The sequence below is a fragment of the Oratosquilla oratoria genome, unplaced genomic scaffold (assembly GCF_046742065.1).
Source record: "Oratosquilla oratoria isolate Oo_2021 unplaced genomic scaffold, ASM4674206v1 SCAFFOLD65, whole genome shotgun sequence".
In the NCBI taxonomy this organism is placed as follows: domain Eukaryota; kingdom Metazoa; phylum Arthropoda; class Malacostraca; order Stomatopoda; family Squillidae; genus Oratosquilla; species Oratosquilla oratoria.
The window spans coordinates 326,102-346,796 of NW_027467729.1; the positions used below are offsets into that span (position 1 = coordinate 326,102).

At 39.3% G+C, this 20,695-nt stretch overlaps 2 protein-coding genes across 2 annotated transcripts in view; one reads left to right on the forward strand and one right to left on the reverse strand.

The window, feature by feature from the left end:
* Window positions 1-20,695, forward strand: part of LOC143023835 (uncharacterized) — a 134,852-nt gene that overhangs the window by 50,033 nt on the left and 64,124 nt on the right. The gene's annotated exons all lie outside the window — the stretch shown is intronic.
* The window catches only part of Ns3 (nucleostemin 3), a 201,248-nt gene continuing 191,960 nt past the window's right edge, over window positions 11,408-20,695 (reverse strand). The window contains exon 11 of the mRNA XM_076182469.1: window positions 11,408-12,660. Within this exon, the coding sequence (XP_076038584.1) occupies window positions 12,582-12,660 (79 nt within the window). The 3' untranslated portion in view covers window positions 11,408-12,581. The remainder of the gene's footprint in view (window positions 12,661-20,695) is intronic.

A 20,695-nucleotide genomic window follows, 5' to 3' on the forward strand; every position in this document is an offset into this window, starting at 1 on the left:
CAAAACAATACAAGAGTTCAAATCTAAATATGATAATTGTAAATCAAGGATATAGATAAGTTGGAACAGCACATGAATTTGAGGGTAGGTATGATAGAAAATTAGAGAATAGGAGACAGGACCCGACAATCATTACTCCTTTCTTGTATACATACTACAATTAGGTAAGTGCAACACAGCCATTTCAGTATTTCTATCCACAGAAAGCCACAGGAGAGCCCAAGGACCATTTACAGCCACTGTGGTGTGGTAGGATTCCTTTTAGTGAAACTTGAGGCAACTATTGTCATTACATTATGATTACTTCTATCTATATATCAAGGGCTCCCCCTCCCCCCCATCACCTAGGTCGCCAAATCAAAGGCATATACCCACTCCCATCCACCACCCTTTCTTCCCTCTTATCATAGTTCCTCATGAATGGCAGTTCATCCCTGTATCCCACCCACTGCCTTGGGTCAGAAGCAATGCAGCATGACACAGCATGTCCAGTTCAAGGCCACTTCACTTAACCACTTCAGTACGAGCCAAATTCTAGCATACAGCATTGGCTGCCATATGTACAATTCATCACATTACTTATATTATAAAATATAAAGTCACTGCTGTATTACTTGTTCTCTTTTACTCTGAGTAATAATAAACACAGAAAACATGATCAAACCAGTTCACAAAATCCAGGAGTAACTCATGTACAACTACAAAAAATATATAATCAAGACACTGACACCAGCATCCTTGCATACACACTCACGCCTCATGATGCCTACATAGGTGTCATCATACTGAAGTGGCCCCTCTGTCCCCACATAACCACTCCCTTGCATCACAATATTTATACATAGCCATTCTTCACTCACCCCAATCTCCTGGTTTCTCCCTTCCTTGCTCAACAAACATTCTCCTCTTGCTCAATGCCCTTTCACCCCATCCATCCATCTTATCCTTGGTCACCTCCTTCCACACCCCTTATATTAATCTTTCTTCACTTGTTCCATGTGTCTTAACCATTTCAATATGTCTACCATTATATTTACCTAATTGTAATATACCAGGGGCATATTCAGGGTGTGCTAGGTGTGGGCTGCACACCTTCAGCCAGAAAGAAATGCATGACAGTTATAAATAAATTCTGCAGTAAGTGGAAAATTATATTTTTCTTATTATTTTTACGTACATATACCAAGGGCTTCTTCCCTCTTTCAAGGGAGGTAGCCAAAGTCATCCTCTCCCACCCATTTCATCCCCACATACTCCACTCCACTCCCATTCACCACCTTTCCTTCCCTCTTTTCTTGGGTCCTCCTGGATGACTGGTTTATTGTTTTTATCCCTGTTATAATATTTCGCACTATAGATGTTCTGTACAAGCACTGTGCACCCAATAATTACTTGTATTATTATGTGGCATATTGCATCCAGTGGAGTGTGAGGGGAGACTTCAATACGGCCTTAGGTGTGCAGATTGATGAATGCACACTGCTTGAGTTTGTTTTTCCTGCTGAAATCTTATGTTAACTAGAGGGTGTGTGTCTTTGCCATTCATTATATAGGCATAATCAACACTTGCAGGAATTATAATACAGTATTCATTATGAAGACAAATGTTATTAAGTCAATCAGATAAAAAGATGGAGTTGATGAAGGAAACAAATGGAATTTTCTGCCCTAATTTTCATGCTACCATAGAGCAAAGTCAACAGAGGTTGAGTGGCCTCAGTTTGGTCTCTGTTGAAAAGAACTTGGTGACTCAAATTAAACATGCTTTTTTTATGATTAAGTCATAAACAAGCTTGTGAGAAGAAAGATGGATGTGCTGCCTTTGAGTGAAACTAAAATGAAAGGAAAGGGCAACTGTGAGTTTGAGAGTGTAGCTGGGAGGTACTAAGGAGTGAAGAGGGGATGAGGGAGAGAAGGGGTGGCTATACTAGAAAGTGAAGAGATAAGTAAGTGGGTAGTGGAGTGGAAGGAGGTTTCATCAAGGTTGATGTGGATGACGGTGAAACTGGGAAGGGAGATGTGGGTTTTTGTAAGTGCGTATGGACCTGGTAGTGAGAAGAGTGTAGAGGAAAGGGAGGCTTTTTAGTTAGATATAAATTAATGCATAGAGGGATTAGGGAGAAATGTCAATGTAGTTGTATTGGGAGACCTTAATGCTAGGGTAGGAAATGAGCCAATAGATAGAGTGATTGGGAAGTATGGAGTTCCAGGTAAGAATCGTAGTGGAGAAATGATGGTGATGTGTCTTGAAAGAGAGTTGATGATAGCAAATACAGTGTTTAGGAAGAAAGTCAAGCATAAGTACACATGGGAGAGGGTAGTGGATAGGTGGCAGATAGTGTTAATGGACTATATAGTGGTGACCAGGAGTATGGTAGGAAGAGTTAAGGATGTACATGTTCTAAGGGGAGAGAGTGGGGGAATATCAGATCATTTTCTGGTGGAAGGTAAAATGAGAGTGGAGAATAGGTGGAGAAAGAGGAAAAGGGCAGAAGGTAGGGAGGTACTTAGAGTGAACTGCTTAAATGAGGAAAAAAAAGAGAGTGAGTATAAGAAGCTGAAAGAGGAGTGGGAGGGAGTAAAGGATAGAGTAGAACTAGGAGTAGAAGAGGAATGGGGATGGTTTAAGGAGGGAGTCATAAGGTGTGCAAAGATGGTGTGTGGAACAATGAGGGCAGGAGGAAATAGAAGGAAGGGTTGTGAGTGGTGGGATGAGGAAGCAAAGAAATGTGTAGGAGAGAAGCAGGCATTCATAGATTGGCTGCAAATTAGGACGAGGGAATTGTATGAGAGGTACAAAGTAAAGAGAAGTGAAGTTAAGCATAAGATAAAGGAAGCAAAGAAGAGAGCAGATGTGAAATGGGGTAAGAGTATGACAGAAAATTTTGAAAGCAATAAAAAGATGTTTTGAAAGGAAATTAAAATAGAAAAAGGAGGCGAATCAAGTAGAGAAGAAAACGTAAAAGGTGCAGATGGAGAGATGATAATGGAAGAGAAGGCAGTGAGAGGAAGGTGGGCAAAGTATTTTAGGGAGTTGCTAAATGTGAAGGAGGATAGGGAGGGAAAGGTTGTTGCAGTGGGAAGCGCTAAGAAAATGAGAGTGATGAGTGAGGAAAATGGAGGAGAAATAGGGAAGGAAGTGAAACCAGCTGTTAAGATGATGAGAGCAGGAAAGGCACCTGGTCTGGATGGATGCCATGCAGAATATCTGAAGAAAGGAGGTACAGTTATGGTGGACTGGCTGGTGAGGTTATTTAATGTTTGTTTAAGAGAAGGTAGAGTGCTGGAGGACTGGAGGAGTGCCTGTATAGTTCCGCTTTACAAGGGAAAGGGGGGCAAGTGTGAGTGTAGTAGTTTCAGAGGGATCAGCTTGTTGAGTGTAGTTGGGAAGGCTTATGGGAGGGTCTTGATTGAGAGGATTAGGAGAGGAACAGAGGGAGTAATTGGTGAGGAAAAGTGAGAGTTTAGGGCGGGTAGGGGTTGTGTAGATCAGATTTTTGTGGTAAGACAGATATGTGAGAAAGCTATAGGAAAAGTTTAGGATGTTTTTTGGGCTTTTATGGATCTGGAAAAGGCTAACAACAGGGCAGACAGGAAGGCACTGTGGGAGGTACTGCAGATATATGGGATAGGAGGAAAGCTGTTAAGAGCAGTCAGGAGTTTTTATGAGAGTAGTAAAGCTTGTGTTAGGATTAGAAATGGAGAGAGTGAATGGTTTGAGGTAAAGGTGGGACTTCGTCAGGGATGTGTTATGTCGCCCTGGCTGTTCAATCTTTACATGGATGGGTGGTGCGAGAGGTGAATGCAAGGGTAGTGGGTCAGGGGTTGGAGATGGTTAAAGAAAATGGAGAACAGTGGGAGGTGAGCCAGTTACTGTTTGCTGACGACACTGCGCTTATAGCAAGAACAGAGGAGGGATTGAGGAAGTTAGTGACAGAGTTTGAGAAGGTGTGTGAAAGAAGGAAGCTGAAGATAAATGTGGGCAAAAGTAAGGTGATGAGATGTACAAGGGGAGAGAGTGACAGCAGGCTGGAAGTAAGCATTAAGGGTGAAAGATTGGAGGAAGTGGATAGTTTTAGATACTTGGGTGCGAATGTGACAGGAAAGGGAGGAGTGGGGGTGGAGGTATAATGTAGATTGAGAGAAGCGAGTAAATGCCTTGGTATATTGAAAAGTGTAATGAGAAATAGACATCTGGGAATGGATGCTAAGAGGAGGTTATATGTAGGAGTGATTGTGCCAACAGCAATGTACGGGGTAGAACCATGGAACATGAGAGAGGAAGAGAGAAGGAGTTTGAATGTGTTTGAGATGAAATGTCTGAGAAGTATGATACGGGTTACTAGGCTGGATAGAGTGAGAAATGAGGAGGTGAGGAGGAGAACAGGGGTAGAAAGAGAACTGGGAGATAGGGTTGATGAAAGAGTATTAGGATGGTTTGGACACATGGAAAGAATGAGTGAAGAAAGATTAGTAAAAAAAAGTGTGGAAGGTGGAGGTGGAAGGAGTGAATATGAGGGGGCGTCCTAGGATGAGATGGATTGGGTGAAAGGGGCATTAAAAGAGAGAAATGTTTGTGGAAGAAGGACGGGAGAGGACAGAAGATAGGGGTGAATGGAGAGGGGTTGTGTATAGATGATGCTGTGATGCATGAGGGGGAGTGGGTGGGGGATGGGGGGTGAGGAAGTATGTATGAGAAAAAAATTGACGGAGCCCGAAGGGATTTCTCCCCGTCTTCTCCTTTTCTGCATGAGGGGACGGAGAGGGGGGGTCGCCGAATTTATGAAGCGGCCTTGCTGTGGATGTGCTGCATCTTGCGACACTGCTTCTGACCCAGGGCAGTGGACAGGATGCAGGGATGACCCGTCATCCAGGAGGTGCCAAGATAGGAGGGAAGGAGGAGGGTGGAGGGGAGTGGAATACATAGGAAATGGAATGGGTGGGAGTGGTTTCAATGCCTTTTTCTTTTTGGCTACCCCCCGTGTAGGGGGGAAAAGCCTTTGGTATATGTATGTATAAACAAGTTTATATCCCAAAGATGAAGAATAGTTTAATTATAAGTAGTCAAGTATGTCAACCATTCTAATATGTAATTTAGGTAAATTAATCAAAATTAATAAATTTAATTATTTCAAAATTTACACATATAATTTGCCTTATTTTTCAACTAACAATTTGAATAAATATAAAATTCTAACTGCACACATATATATACTGGTAGCTATATATGTTAGATTTGGACAGAATCACTGTTCAGCACACTGCATGAGACCACCATATGCCCTGTGATATGCAAGGAAGGAGCAAAACCCATGGTGGTCCTACTTTGTTGATGCATGGAATTTATGTTCTTATGTAGAAGTTGACTTTTTTTATTTCTATTTATCTTTTTTTTTTTTTATGAAATTAGGGGGCAATTATTGCATGGATTCTAGGTGTTTTCAATTTAATGTGCCAAATTGTTAGTCATTTTATTCCAGGTACATGAATAACACAACTTCATACATTATTCAAACAGTACAGTGCTGCTTGGTTAGAGGTTATACCTTCATTATAATGTCACATCCTGTACATTAGTACTACTGAGTGGGCCTGCAGCACATCCAGTTTCAATTAAGCCCAAGCTTTGACTTAATGATCAGCCAAGCAAGATTTGAATAATCTCTCAATCATAGCTTCTTTTATCTCTATAAGACCCCTCTAAAGGTAGATTTTCACTCAGCCTCAGAACTTACACACACATGTATATATATTATTGCTTTTTATACTCCAGTCTGGGGTATTGGCTAAACCCTGTCTGGGGTATTAGCTGTATGTTACTGTGGGGCTAAAAGGTGCTCAGTAGTATGCACTTGATACTTTAAGGTCTATATGGGGCACCCCTATGGATCAAAGGCACACATAATTTTGTCTATGAGAGAGAAAACCTCTATTCATAGAGAAATTATGCTACTTTATAATACTGGGACTGTCCCTCGACTCTTAATACTATCTTGTACCACCTTTCAGAATATTCATTTCCTTTTTTGCCGAATCCTGTGGTGGAGAAAAAATACTACCACCTAGTGTTCCCACTTAAGTCATAAAAGGTGACAAAAAATGGGATGGGGATACACTAGACTTTCTACTTTCTGTAGCCCCAAAGGGAACACAAAAAAGTATTTTAATGTGTGTGGATGTGGTACAAATGAGAACAAAGGGGAAGAGATAGGCAGTATGTGCAAAGAAAGATGGATATGTTGGCACTGAGTGAAACTAAGTTGAAAGGGAGGGGCAAGTTTGAGTTTGGGAGTGTAGTTGGGAGGGTGTCAGGAGTGAAGAGAGGATGAGGGAGAGAAGGGGTGGCTATACTAGTAAGTGAAGAGATAGGTAAGCGTGTGGTGGAGTGGAAAGTTACTTCAAGGTTAATGTGAATGAAGGTGAAACTGGGGAGATGTGGGTTTTTTGTAAGTGCATATGGGCCTGGTAGTGAGAAGAGTGTAGAGGAAAGGGAGGCTTTTTGGGTAGATATGAGTGCATAGAGGGTTTAGGGAGAAATATCAATGTAGTGGTACTGGGAGATCTCAATGCTAGGGTAGGAGACAAACCAATAGACGGAGTGGTTGGGAAGTGTGGAATCCCAGGGGAAAATTGTAGTGAAGAGGTGATGGTCATGTGTCTAGAGAGTTAATGATAGCAAATACATTGTTTATGAAGAAAGTCAAGCATAAGTACACATGGGAGAGGGTGGTGGATGGAAGGGTGGTAGATTGGGCTTTAATGGACTAGTGGTAACCAGGAGAAGAGTAGGAAGAGTTTTGGATGTATGTGTTCTAAGGGGAGATAGTGGGGGTGTATCATATCACTTTTTGGTTGAAGGTAAGTTGAGAGTGGAGGATAGATGGAGAAAGAGGAAAAGGACATATGGTAGGGAGGTGTTAGAATAAATTGCTTAAATGAGAAAATAGGAGTACAAGAAGAAACTGAGAGAAGAGTGGGAGTGAAGGATAGAGTAGAACTAGGAGTGGAGGAAGAATGGGGATGTTTCAAGGAGGGAGTCACAAGGTGTGCAAAGATGGTGTGAGGAACAAGGAGCATAAGAGGAAATAGAAGGAAAGGTGAGTGGTGAGATGATTAAGCAAAGAAGGTTGTAGAAGAGAAGAAACTAGCATTCACAAATTGGTTACAAAATAGGACCCGAGAATCATATGAGAGGTACAAAGAAAAGTAAAGCATAAGACAAAGGAGGCAAGGAGGAGAGCAGATGTGAAATTGGGTAAAAGTAAAAAAAAATTTTTTTAAATAAAAAAAATATTTTGGAAGGAAATTAAGAAAGAGGAGGCAAATCAAGTAAAGAAAAGGTAAAAGGTGCAGATGGAGAGAGGATAATGAAAGAGATGGCAGTAAGAGGAAGAGGGACAGAGTATTATAGGGAGTTGGTAAATGTGGAGGATAGGGAGGGAAAGGTAGTTGTTGTGGGAAGTGCAAAGAAAATGACAGAGATGATGAAAATGAAGATACAAGGAAAGATAAGGTCAAAGCAGTTATTAAAATTATGAGTGTCATGTGGAGTGCTTAAAGGAGGTACAGTGATGGTAGACTGGTTGGTGAGGTTGTTTAAAGCCCAACTGAGAAGGTTTTGGATTTTTTAAATTTTTTATTTTTTGTTCTGTCATGTATGAAAATACAACTTAGAAGTTAGAACACTAAGATGCACATTTCTAGCATTTTCTAGTCTTGGTTTCATCCAAATAGCATAATCTTAAAAGTGCCTGATATATGAACTTTTCAATGTCATAGTTACATTTTCCACCGCTAGGGCACTGATGATATAACACCTGTTGTTTACATTTTCCAACACCTGCTTTGGCTCTGGGATAAGATATAGCCCATTGTGCCTCTCCAATTTTTCCAGTTTTCTGCTTTTTACATGAATTTTCATTGATATGAAGGGCAGCTAGTAGTCTCAAAATGGAAAATTATAATATTCAATCACCATGCGTGCATTTTACCATTCTCAATATGAATTCAACCCCCTTGTGCCTGAATTACCGTAGTGAAATTACATCAAGAGATGTCTGAAGTTACATATGTACTTGCCTTCCTTTCATTTCTTCATAAAAAGTGCTGGGACTTGTGAGCAAAGAAGCACACAACCTTATGATACAATTCCAGTGCTGATGATTGCTGACAAGGGGCTGGCCAATATCCCTGAAAAGTGCTTTCTGCATTACTATGAGCCCAAGCTCCTAGTGTGTTTTTGAACCTGAAAGCAGGATAAGTAGGCTGTTGTGTGGTGCATGATTGCTAAACAGATTATCTATGAAGTGCAAAGCTAAAAACATGGTGCTGTGTTGGTATTAGCTACTATTCTCCATCAACCACTTCAACATGTCAGTTCCTTGTCAAATGCTTTACTACACTTTGTATTATGATTTACAAGAAATGCCAGTTTACACTGTCAAAGACTTAATTTGATCAAATCTTTGACAGTGTGTACTGGGCTTATTACCTTCTTTCAGCCATTCTCTACTGTCTTGTGCAGACATGTTGGATATATTTCACCATGGCTTTCGTGTTTGTTGACACTAGGTCCCGAGTGTATCCCCCCCCCCCCAATAAGTTTTGAAGAGAATTTCACTTTCAATCTAGGCTTCCACGACTCGTGCTGTCTGCACTGAATGATCCAGTCCTTTTAGCATAGAGGATCTTTCAGAAAAGGAAAATGACGTCCATCGGCAGCAGAAAGTTTCGTCTAATCACTGTTGTAATTTGCAGTGACACAATAAACCATCTTCAAACTACTTGATAAAACCTTGTTAACACACAAAATATGACAGATCACTGATTAAGTTGACAGTGCAAAATGGCATTTTATAGTGCCTGCATAAAGCAGGCATCACAGCCAATAGAGCCTTATGAGAACAGCCAAAGATCAGCGATGGAAAAGTTTGTCTGCTACTGATATTTTGATAAGCCTTTTGTCACAATGTGTAATAATTAGGATTTATTTTTGCTTTATTTTAGCAAAAAGTGACTAAGCCACACATCTAGCAAATGTTCACCACCTCTTTGAAAACCTTTTCAGTTGACCTTTAATATTTGTTTAAAAGAGGGTAGAGTACCGGAGGACTGGAGGAGTGCCTGTATAGTTCCACTTCACAAGGGAAAAGAGGACAAGTGTGAGTGGTATAGTTTCAGAGGGATCAGTTTGTTGAGTGTAGTTAGGAAGGCTTATGAAAGAGTTTTGATTGAGAGGATTAGGTGAGGAACAGTGCGAGTTTAGGACAGACAGGGGTTGCGTGGATCAGATTTTTGTGGTAAGACACATATGTGAGAAAGCTTTAGGAAAAGGTAAGGATTTTTTGGGCCTTCATGGATTTGGAAAAGGCTTTTGACATGGTAGACAGGAAGGCACTGTGGAAGGTATTGCAGATATATGGGATAGGAGGAAAGCTGTTAAGAGCATTCATGAGTTTTTATGAGAGTAGTAGAGCCTGTGTCAGAATTAGAGATGGAGAGAGTGAGAGGTTTGAGGTAAAGGTAGGACTTTGCCAGGGATGGCTGTTCAATTTATACATGGATGGGGTGGTGCAAGAGGTAAACACAAGGGTAATGGGCTGGCTGGGGGTTGGAAATGGTTAAAGAAAATAAAGAAAAATGGGATATAAACCAGTTGTTGTTTGCTGACAACACTGCACTAGTAGTAGGCTCAGAGGAGGGATTGAGGAAGTTAGTGACAATTTGGGAAGGTGTGCAAAAGAAGGAGGTTGAAGATAAATATGGGTAAAAGTAAGGTGATGAGATGCACAAGGAGAGAATGTGGCAGCAGACTGGAAGTGAGTATTAAGGGAGAGAGACTGGAGGAAGTGGATAGCTTTAGATACTTGGGGGAGAATGTGGCAGGAAAGGAAGTGGAATTACAGGTAGAATGTAGATTAAGAGAAGCAAGTAAATGTCTGGGAATGAATATTAAGAGGAGATTGTATTTACCTAGTTGTACCTTGCAGGAAGGGGAGCTATGCTTGTGGTGTCCCGTCTTTGTATCTCGCAGTGTCTAGTTTGGTCTTAAATTCGTATATAGTTTTTGCGCACACTATTGTTTTATCCAGTTTGTTCTAGATATCCACCACTCTGTGTGGAAAACCATTTTTTTTCCAGGTCTCTTCTATAACTACCCTTTTTGAGTTTCTTATCATGTTCCCTTGTAATTCTCTTATCTCAATTTAATAAGTCCTCTCTATCAAGGACTTCTGTGCCTTTTATGATTCTGTAAGTGGTCAGCAGGTCACCTCTTTCTCTTCTTTGTTCCAAAGTCTGTAATTTTAATTTAGCCAGTCTCTCCTCATATGTCAGGAGTGATTGTGCTGACAGCACTGTATGAGGCAGAAATGTGGAACATAAGAGAGGAAGAGTTTAAATGTGTTTGAGATGAAATGCCTGAGAAGAATGGTAGGTGTTACTTGGCTGGATAAAGAAACAAGGTGAAGAGGAGAGTGGGTATGGTAAAGGAGCTGGCAGATGGGGTTGATGAAAGAATATTGGTATGGTTTGGACACATGGAAAGAATGAGTTAAGAAAGATTAGTAAAAGAGGTGTGGAAGGGAGTGAACATGAGGGGGTGATCAAGGATGAGATGGATGAATTGGGTAAAAGGAGCATTGGGAAAGAAGGTAATGTCTGTTGAGGAAGGAAGGGAGAAGACAGAAGATAGGGGGTCGGTGGAGAATGGTTGTGTATGGATAATGCTGTGATGCATGGATGGGAGTGGGTGGGGATGATGGGTGTGTGAGGAAGTATGTGTGAATGATATTTTGACACAGCCCAAATGGATTTCTCCCCACCCTCTCTTTTACTACATGAGGATTGCCAATTAAATGAAGCAGCCTTGCTGTGGATGTGCTGTGTCTTGCTACATTGCTTCTGACCCAGGGCAGTGGGTCAGAAGCAATGTGGGATGATCTGTTATCCAGGAGCCAAGAAAAGAGGGGGGGGGGGTGAACAGGCGTGGAGTATGTGGAAATGAAATGGGTGAGGGTGGATTTATGCCCTTGACTTTGGCTACCTCCCTTGTAAGGGGAAAAAAGCCATTGGTGTATATACAGGTAGTCGTCGACTTACGACTGATCGACTTTACGACCACGAGATGGTGCAATAATATCTAACATTTAATAGAGTAATAGAATTGCAATGTTATGCCTGGCAGTGCAGTACATTACTCCGCACGCTGCGAGACGCGAGTACGATAGTTTTTGCAGGCTGCCGGCAGCGTCAGCATCCCAGCCAGCTAAATATTCTTTCATTTTGTTTGTTTGAAGTAAAATGTTTCCTAATTTTGCATTGCATTTTGTATGTTTTGCAATTAATAAAATATAACAAACTTTTTATGCCTGGGCTAGTTTGTTGTCGATAACAATATGTTCGGTACAGTACTTAACCCCTTCCATACGGTGCCGCACACGTAGGCGTCATGGGGAGCGAATGTATTCGCGAGGCTGCCATATCGGCGTCTTGATTATATTTATTGTAGTCGCCCCTCCATAATGACATTCTTTCTAATTCTTTTGTAATCGCATTTTCTATGGTTATCAAAATTCTCGGGTGAAGAGAGAATGATCGATATAAGCGGTGACTATATTTTATGATGCGAGTATTATTACGACACGTCGTACGGCTGGCATTGGCTGCTGCCACCGAGATCTAAGTCCATGACGCCTACGTGTGCGGCACCGTATGGAAGGGGTTAAACGAAAAGAATGTGTTTTGTTGAAATAAAAAAAATCCTAATTTTGCCGTACATTTTGTATTTTTATGTTTTGCAATTAATAAAATGTAACAGTATTTTTTTTATGCCTAGTCTGTTGTCGATGACAAAATGTTCGGCACAGCATTTTGTATTTTTATGTTTTGCGATTAATAAAATGTAACAGTAAACTTTGTTTATGCCTAGTCTGTTGTCGATAACAATATTTTTGGTACAGTACGTAAACGAAAAGAATGTGTTTCGAAATATTTTTTTCTAATTTTGCTTTACAATGATTTTAATGTAACCAACAAAAAAGGATTTGTAGGTCAAAGATGACAGGACTTTATTCAGTATGCGTAGGCCTAGGCTACGTTTCCTAACGAAAATGATAAAAAGTTAATGAATATTAAACAACGTAGCTCAAAGATAATAAGATTTTATTCAGTATGCATACGTTTCCTAAAGAAAGTCTGATGGTGAAATAATACAAATGTTAACAAATACAGTATTAAATATCATAGGTCAAAGGTGATAGGATTTTATTCAATATGCTTAGGCCTAGGCTACGTTTCCCAAAGAAAATCAGATGAAATTATAAAAAGGTTAAAAATACTATACAATATAGTTCAAAGATGCTAAGATTATTTCAGTATGCTAAACATACAATATATATATATATATTATATAAAGGGTAATATATACTGTATATATATATAGACTGACTTGCGTCCATATCGACTTATGACCTGTCTGTCGGAACCGAACTTGGTCGTAAGTCGACGACTACCTGTATATATATATATAGGTATGTACATATATATATATACATATGTATACATATATCTATATATGGAAATTAGAAAGAATCCAAAGAAGAAACATCACTTTCAAAATTGACATACGAACAAAGATTGTCTAAACTGGAACTACCAACCCTGGAAAAAAGAAGAAAAAGATAGTTATAGAAGAGATCTGTGGAAAAAAAAAAAAAAAAAAAAAAAAAAAAAAAAAAAAAAAATACAAAAACAAACAGAGTGGCGAATGTTTGGAACAAATTGGACAAAACAATAGTGTGTGTGCAAAAACAACTCATGAATTTAAGAACAAACTAGATGCTGAAAGACATAAAGACACTACGAGCACAGCTCTCCTTTCCGTATAATACAACTAGGTAAATACTAGGTATATACATACATATACACACATACATATATTAAATGAAGCGGCTTTGCTGTGGATATACTGTGTGTTGCTGCATTGCTTCTGACCCAGGGCAGCGGGCAAGATGCAGGGATGACCTGTCATACAGGAAAAGCTATGAAAAGAGGGAGGGGTGGTAAATGGGAGTGGAGTATGTGGGGATGAAAGGGAGGGAGTGGATATATACCTTTGACTTTAGGCTGCCTCCCCTGTAAGGGAGGTAATGCCATTGGTATGTATCTACTGTATTGCTTTTTAATGGATTAAATTCCATCATTAGTATTGACTTTTGATAACAAAAAGAAACTGACAAACACCAATATATGACTTACCCTCAACTACACCTCCACAGCATGGTTCCCAACATTCAGCATATCGAATACAAACAATACAGAATGGAGCACTGAGAGTAATAACAGGATGCATCAAAAGTTATCTCTCAATAGAACATCACATGAAGATGACAGGAACAGTTCTGTGACAACTCTAAACATCACACTACTTTTCACATGCACCACCAACAGAAAATAAAGTAGCACACTACTCAAACATCTCTAACAACCTACCACTTATACCACACATATCTCAACAGAAACACTTACACAACCAGATTACAAAACAAGCCCTTCAAGAAAGACCGCTAAAGTCAATACTACAACAAAATTCTGGGATAAGCCCTATTGAGATAATACACTAACGCAACTTTTTTTTAGAGCACAATCCAGCACTAGGAGAGTACCAACACAGAATAGGCTTGACAACAGTTTCAAACTGCTCTAGATGCCATCCAGAAGACACATACATATACCAAAGGCTTTTTCCCCCTTACAAGGGAGGTAGCCAAAAAACAAAGGTATAAAAATCACTTCCACCCATTCCATCCCCACATACTCCACTCCCTCTTATCTTGGCTCCTCCTGGATGACGGGTCATCCCTGCATCTTGCCCACTGCCCTGGGTCAGAAGCAGTGTCACCAGACAGAAAATGGCACCAACACACACGTAGTCAGCGGTTGGAGTCGGACATCTGGAAAGAGCTCTGCTGTGCTGGGCAGCGCTTCGTTGCAAGGATTATTTGGAACAACACTAGTTGTATTTATTTACATATGAGAAGGGAGTTGTGAAAATTGAGTGACCAAAATGGAGTAATCTTTATACAAATTAGGGCTAAATACTTAAAATGGAAAAAGATATTAGTGAAAAAAGGTAAAATGAACCAGCAAAGAGATGTCTGGAAGTGAGCAGGGTGGCACTTCATTGCAAGGATTATTTGGAGCACTAGTTGTATTTATTTACATACGAGAATGGGAGTTGTGAAAATTGAGTGACCAAAATGGAGTAATCTTTATACGAATTAGGGCTAAATACTTAAAATGGAAGATAATAGTGAAAAAAGGAAAAATGGACCAGCAAAGAGATGTCTGGAAGTGAGCAGGGTGGAATCACCACCAGGAACAATCCCTAAATTATCATGTATGAATGAAACCCCCAAATCTTACCAAAGGTTAGACAACTATGCTTTTTCTAGTTTAGCAGAAGGTGGAATTTTATGTAGAGTGGAAATAGAGAACCTAGGAACAAAAATATTTTAATAGGGATATTACTGATTTGTTAGATCCAATAATAGAATTGAAAAGTGAGCACAGGGCACTGTACAAAGAAATAGCTGAACTTTCAAGAGCTATTGAAGAGACCAACAAGGAGCTTGATAATCTAAAAAAAGAATATGATCAGAAATGAAAATGAGAACATAAACAAAAATGAGACCTTAAAAATGTGAAAGAGCAAATACAGGCAGTGATTGAGAAAGTGGGAGAAATGATCAAGGAGACTGATCTCCAAGAAATAAAAAAACAACAGAAAGTGGAACAGGAAAATCATAAGTTAACTTTCAAATAGTACAAGTGGAAGAAAATGACAAAGAAACTGTAATCAAAGTAATTAAGGAAAAAGAAAATTTGGTCAGAGACAATGAAAAAAAAAAATATATATATATATATATAAATAATGTACCTAAATATGAAAGAGAAAAATATGAGATATTGCTAACACAATTCTGAAGGAGATACAAGAAGAGGGACAGGATATGGACACAGAAATTGAGGAAGTGCATAGAAGGGGAAAATACTCCATAGAAAAACAACATATGCCATTAAAAATAAAACTGAGGTCTTGAATGATAGCAGAAGTATTATCTAAAACAACAAAGCTAGCAAATAGTGAAAATTATGAACATGGGAAAAAAAGAGCAATGTGTTAAAAAAGAAAGAAAAAGCACTTAGAAAAGGAGAAAAAAATAAAATATGAAAAGAATGATCTATTTTGGAGGGTACTGGACCTGAGGCTGAGAAAATGGTTGATTAAAAAAAAGGAACTATAATAGATAGCAAAGGACGAAAAAGGAAAAAATTAAAAATAGTTTATTTCAACATAGACGGCATGATTTCAGGACTGAATGAATTAAACAACTATCTGGCATTACACAAACCAGACGTAATGAGAATTGTGGAAACAAAATTAAAGTCCTCTACCATCAAAGACTGTGGGACAAGGTCTATACATCCACTGGATGAAAAACAGAACAGAGAAACAGGGTGGAGTAGTCATGTTTTTAACTAAGGCTTAAATGTGACCAAGATAACAGAAACAAAGATATGTCACCAGACAAACATATCAATAAAATAGTGGGAGAAATCTTTAATTTACTAAGATCAATGAAAGTGGCTTTTGACTATTTGAATGAGGAAATGGACAAGTAAATATCAGTTACACTGATAAGACCAAGATTGGAGTATGCTGTGACACTATAGATACCCAATACTAAAAAAAAAAAAAAAAAAAAAAAAAAAAAAAAATTATATATATATATATATATAAAGAAATTGGAAAAAATCAAAGAGCAACGACAAAGATGGCACCATCACTCCAAATTGACACATGAACAAAGATTGTCCAAATTGGAAGTACCAACTATGGAACAAACTGGAACAAAGAAGAGAAAGAGTAGATCTACAGACTATAGAATTATGAGAGGAATGGAAGTCCTAGATACATACATACATACATATACCAAAGGCTTTTTCCCCCTACACAGGGGGTAGCCAAAAAGAAAAAGGCATAGAAACCACTCCCACCCATTCCATTTCCTATATATTCCACTCCCCTACACCCTCCTCCCTCCCTCTTATCTTGGCACCTCTTGGATGATGTGCATGAGGGGGAGTGGGTGGGGGATGAATAAGTATACACTGCGTGTCAGAATTATATGCAAATCGATTTTTATGTTCTAACTCCGATAGTTTTTAATAAAAATTAGTGAAATTTGGCATGTTATATGACAACACTAACGTATGCGCAGATCTAAAATATTAAGCTAATCTGCCAAATAGTAATCAAGCGGCAGCCATTTTGGTGACTTGCAGCTTGTTTAAGCGTGCCAACTTTATATGCAAATCATTGCTAAAGTGTCAAATGTGGTGAGGTGGTGACGAAAAATTAAAACATTGATTATTTTAGGAATATGTAATCTGAGAACAACAATAATACAGAGCAAACATGTTCAATATGGTTTTATAGTACAATCAATATTGTATGTAATTGCCATTTTTATTAACAAGAGAAAAAAGCCTTTGGTCCATTGAAGATGTCAAACTTTCGATTTCATCTGATGAAATTTCCTTGGTAGCAGTCAGAACGGCATTCCAGAGGTCATCCTTGGAGGTGTTCTGCCTTCCTCCGGAGTAAATCTTCCTTTTCAAGATGCTCCACAGATTTTCGATGGGATTTAAATCTGGAGAACAGGCTGGCCATTGCATTATTTTCCCATGTCTGGCAAAAACACTCTCCAAATATTCAGTGGTTATGCTTGCAGCATGAGACGGTGCATTATAATGCATGAATACCATCTTTTTCCAGAATGACAAATTATTATTCTTGTGCCAGGGTTCGAGGTGTTCTTTAATGAAGTCAATGTAGAGTTTGGTGGTTATTTTCACTCCATCTCCGACTCTAAATGGTCCTACCAGCTCATTACCAATGATTGCAGCCCAAAACATCACACCACCACCTCCTTGTTGACGCCTGATCCGGTGGGGACGTGTACCCTCATTACGATACCATCCTCTCCTCCACCCATTGGGTCCATCAAGGGTCGCTCGACACTCATTGGTGAACAAAACAGTTTGAAAATTTACCTTCATGTGATTTCTTGCCCACTCCATCCTCTTATTCTTGTGGATATCCTTTAATGGAGGGCGAACCTCTGGCTTTCCACATTTTGCGACCGTCCTCAGGATACGGCATCGAGTTGATTTGGGCACATCAGGAACGCCAGCGTTTTCAAATTTTTTTTTGCTAGTTTCAAGAGGGTTACGGCGGACTTCTCTCTTGATCCTACACATGGCTCGACGCGACACAGGTGCTTTCTTACGAATTTTACCTTTGTCAGAGTGTCCGTTGCAAAAGTTGAGGGTTAGTAACAATTTTTTTAATTGTACAATGATCACAGTCCAATTCTTTGGCTATTTCTAAGGTAGATATCTTATTGTGAATACTTTGGACAATTTTAGACTTCTCAGCTTAACTCAAAGCACCTTTACGTCCCATCTTGCATATACAGTTGGCACGCTTAAACAGGCTGCAAGTCACCAAAATGGCTGCCGTTTGATTACTATTGCGCAGATTAGCTTAAAATTTTAGATCTGCCCATGTGTTAGTTATGCCATATCACATACCAAATTTCAATAATTTTTATTAAAAACTATCAGAGTTAGAACATAAATATCAATTTGCATATAATTCTGGCACGCAGTGTACAGTATATGAGAAAAAATTTGATGCAGCCCGAAGGGATTTCTCCCCGTCTTCTCCTTTTCTGCATGGGGGGATGGAGAGGGGGTCACCAAATTTATGAAGCAGCCTTGCTGTGGATGTGCTGTGTCTTGCGACACTGCTTCTGACCCAGGGCAGCGGACAGGATGCAGGGATGACCATCACAGCATCATCTATACACAACCCCTCTCCATTCACTCCTATCTTCTGTCCTCTCCCGTCCTTCCTCAACAGACATTTCTCTCTTTTGTAAGGCCCCTTTCACCCCATCCATCCATCTCATCCTATGATGCCCCCTCATATTCACTCCTTCCACACTTCTTTTACTAATCTTTCTTCACTCATTCTTTCCATGTGTCCAAACCATCCTAATATTCTTTCATCAACCCTACCTCCCAGTTCCCTTTCCACCACTATTCTCCTCCTCACCTCATTTCTCACTCTATCTAGCCTAGTAACCCCTATCATACTTCTCAGACATTTCATCTCAAACACATTCAAACTCCTTCTCTCTTCCTCTTATATGTTCCATGTTTCTGCCCTATACAGTACTGTTGGCACAATCACTCCTTCATATAACCTCCTCTTAGCATCCATTCCCTGATGTCTATTTCTCATTACACTTTTCAATCCACCAAGGCATTTACTCACTTCTCTTAATCTACATTCTACCTCCACCCCCACTCCTCCCTTTCCTGCCACATTTGTACCCAAGTATCTAAAACTATCCACTTCCTCCAGTCTTTCACTCTTAACCCCTTCATTACCGACCCGTCAACCTTACGTAAACAAACGTTTCAAACCATCCCATGAATGGCTGGAGCCTTGTGTTTGTAAATACAGACACTTGCCACCATGTGGATAGAAATAACCCAGAAACCGAGGCCTTAAGGGCCTTCAATACACACAGCTTATAACTGTGACACATGCGTGTAATGGGGGGCACGCTCGGTTCCTGGTGGGTGCACTCAGCTGTGACACGCAGGTGTCACAAAACACACATCCGGTACTCAAGGGGTTAAGGGGGCTGTTGCGCTCGAAAACGAACTTCGTCAATTATGATTGGAATTTCGCGAATTTTTAATGTTATTTATACATATACTGAGATATTCACCACCAATTTTCATATCATTTGGTTGAAAAACAATGAAGTTATTAATAAAAAAGTTTTTTGACAAATTACAAACTTTCTATCTCCTCATTTATCCATTGACTGAGCATGCTGAAAAAAATACCACAAATGCTCTATAGCAACACCTAAAAAATTGTCATACAGTTTTTGGAATTTCCTCTTAGTTTAGAGAGAAAGGATTTTTTTTTTAATGATGTCATTCTTTTTCTTTAAATACAATATATCGACTTCTATCACAAAAAATGAAAAACCCCATGATAAAAAGTTTTCAAATTTATTCAGCTTTCAAATGATTCAAATCGGCCAAGTAGTTACAGAGGAGATAGAAAAAATGTAGAGAAAAGGGTAGTTTTCAGATATTGAGCTTTGAAGTTCAAAATACATTTCCCTGCATTTTTATGTACAGACGCTCCTCTACTTACGTTCATTCATTTTACGTTTGAACTGACTAAAAAAAAAAAAAAAAAAAAAAAAAAAAAAAAAAAAAAAAAAAAAAAAAAAAAAAAAAAAAAAAAAAAAAAAAAAATTTGAGTGAATTTTCTATTTTAGCACGCTCTCCGTAGTTCATACGATACTTGCGTATGACGCTGCGTCCATTGTTTACATTGCACAAATGACAAACCGAACATGCCTTGCCTCATCCTCCTCCACCATCTCAATTTATGTTGCTTGAATTTAATTTATTTGAAATTAATGTTATTATTTTACAATGTTATGTGTATAATTAATGATTTAGGGGTGTTTTATAAGATATGGTAATAGAATTTACGGATGTATAGTACAGTAACAACTTACGTTTAGCCGTTCGGAACATAACTAAAACGTAAGTTGAGGAGCGTCTGTATTTCATTTAGATTATTTTCTCTGCGACAATCTTCATGCATTCTATGTCATTCACATGTTATTATAAAGTGTAGCTGGTACCTGATCCCCCATTCTACGAGGTATTAGCAGCTCAGAAGGCGAGGGTTTCAGGAGGCACCACCTCCCTCATTGTCACCAGGTTCGCTTACTAGAAAGCTCCCGGCTGGAAATCGGAGCTGAACGATAGTTTTCTCTTCCTCTTTCTAGTCTTTGGTGTCCCTTTCCGTTCTGTGTCTTTGTCTTGTTCCTCAAGTGCTTTTGTAATGATGGGATTGACTCCAACCAAGTGAAAAAGAAGATTATGTGTCCTTCCAAAGTTATGATCAATGACAGTCGCTCGTGACGAAAAGCACTCGGAGCGTTTCATTTGAAGAGGCACATGATGGTACGTCACGCATGCTCGATGTTTGAGGTGACGTCATTTGAAAAAAGAGGATATGGAGGGGTAGAGGAGTGCGATAATGCGCGGTCAGCATAGCCAAGCCCGGGCGCGCGCAGCAGCACTGCTATGAGTCATCTCCAGTAATAACTGAGGCAGAAGTACACTCTTTCTCAATAATTTGATCTAGTTTCTTAGCTTTCGTGAAACACATGTTTCTTCTTCGAATGTTTAGGCATTCTTGAAATGATTATAGCTTCAAATAAAAGTTCTCCAAGGAGCGACAATTCGCTTTTTCTGCCTACTCACAATAATTCTCTGTTTACTCACGAGTGCAAAGTGCTATCCCCACGTGTAGGACGTTTCCAGCTAGTCTATATTAGTGAATAACAAAATACATCGCATTTGTGCCATTTTTATTGCGATGAAATAACTTAGTCGAACATATGTGCAGCGAAGGTGTACTGGGAAGTGGGAGGGGGGGTCAGAAAAATAGCCATAACTCCTTTATTTTTTGGTATTTTGCTGAAATATTTCAGGACTGGCTTGCCAAAGGCCACTAGAT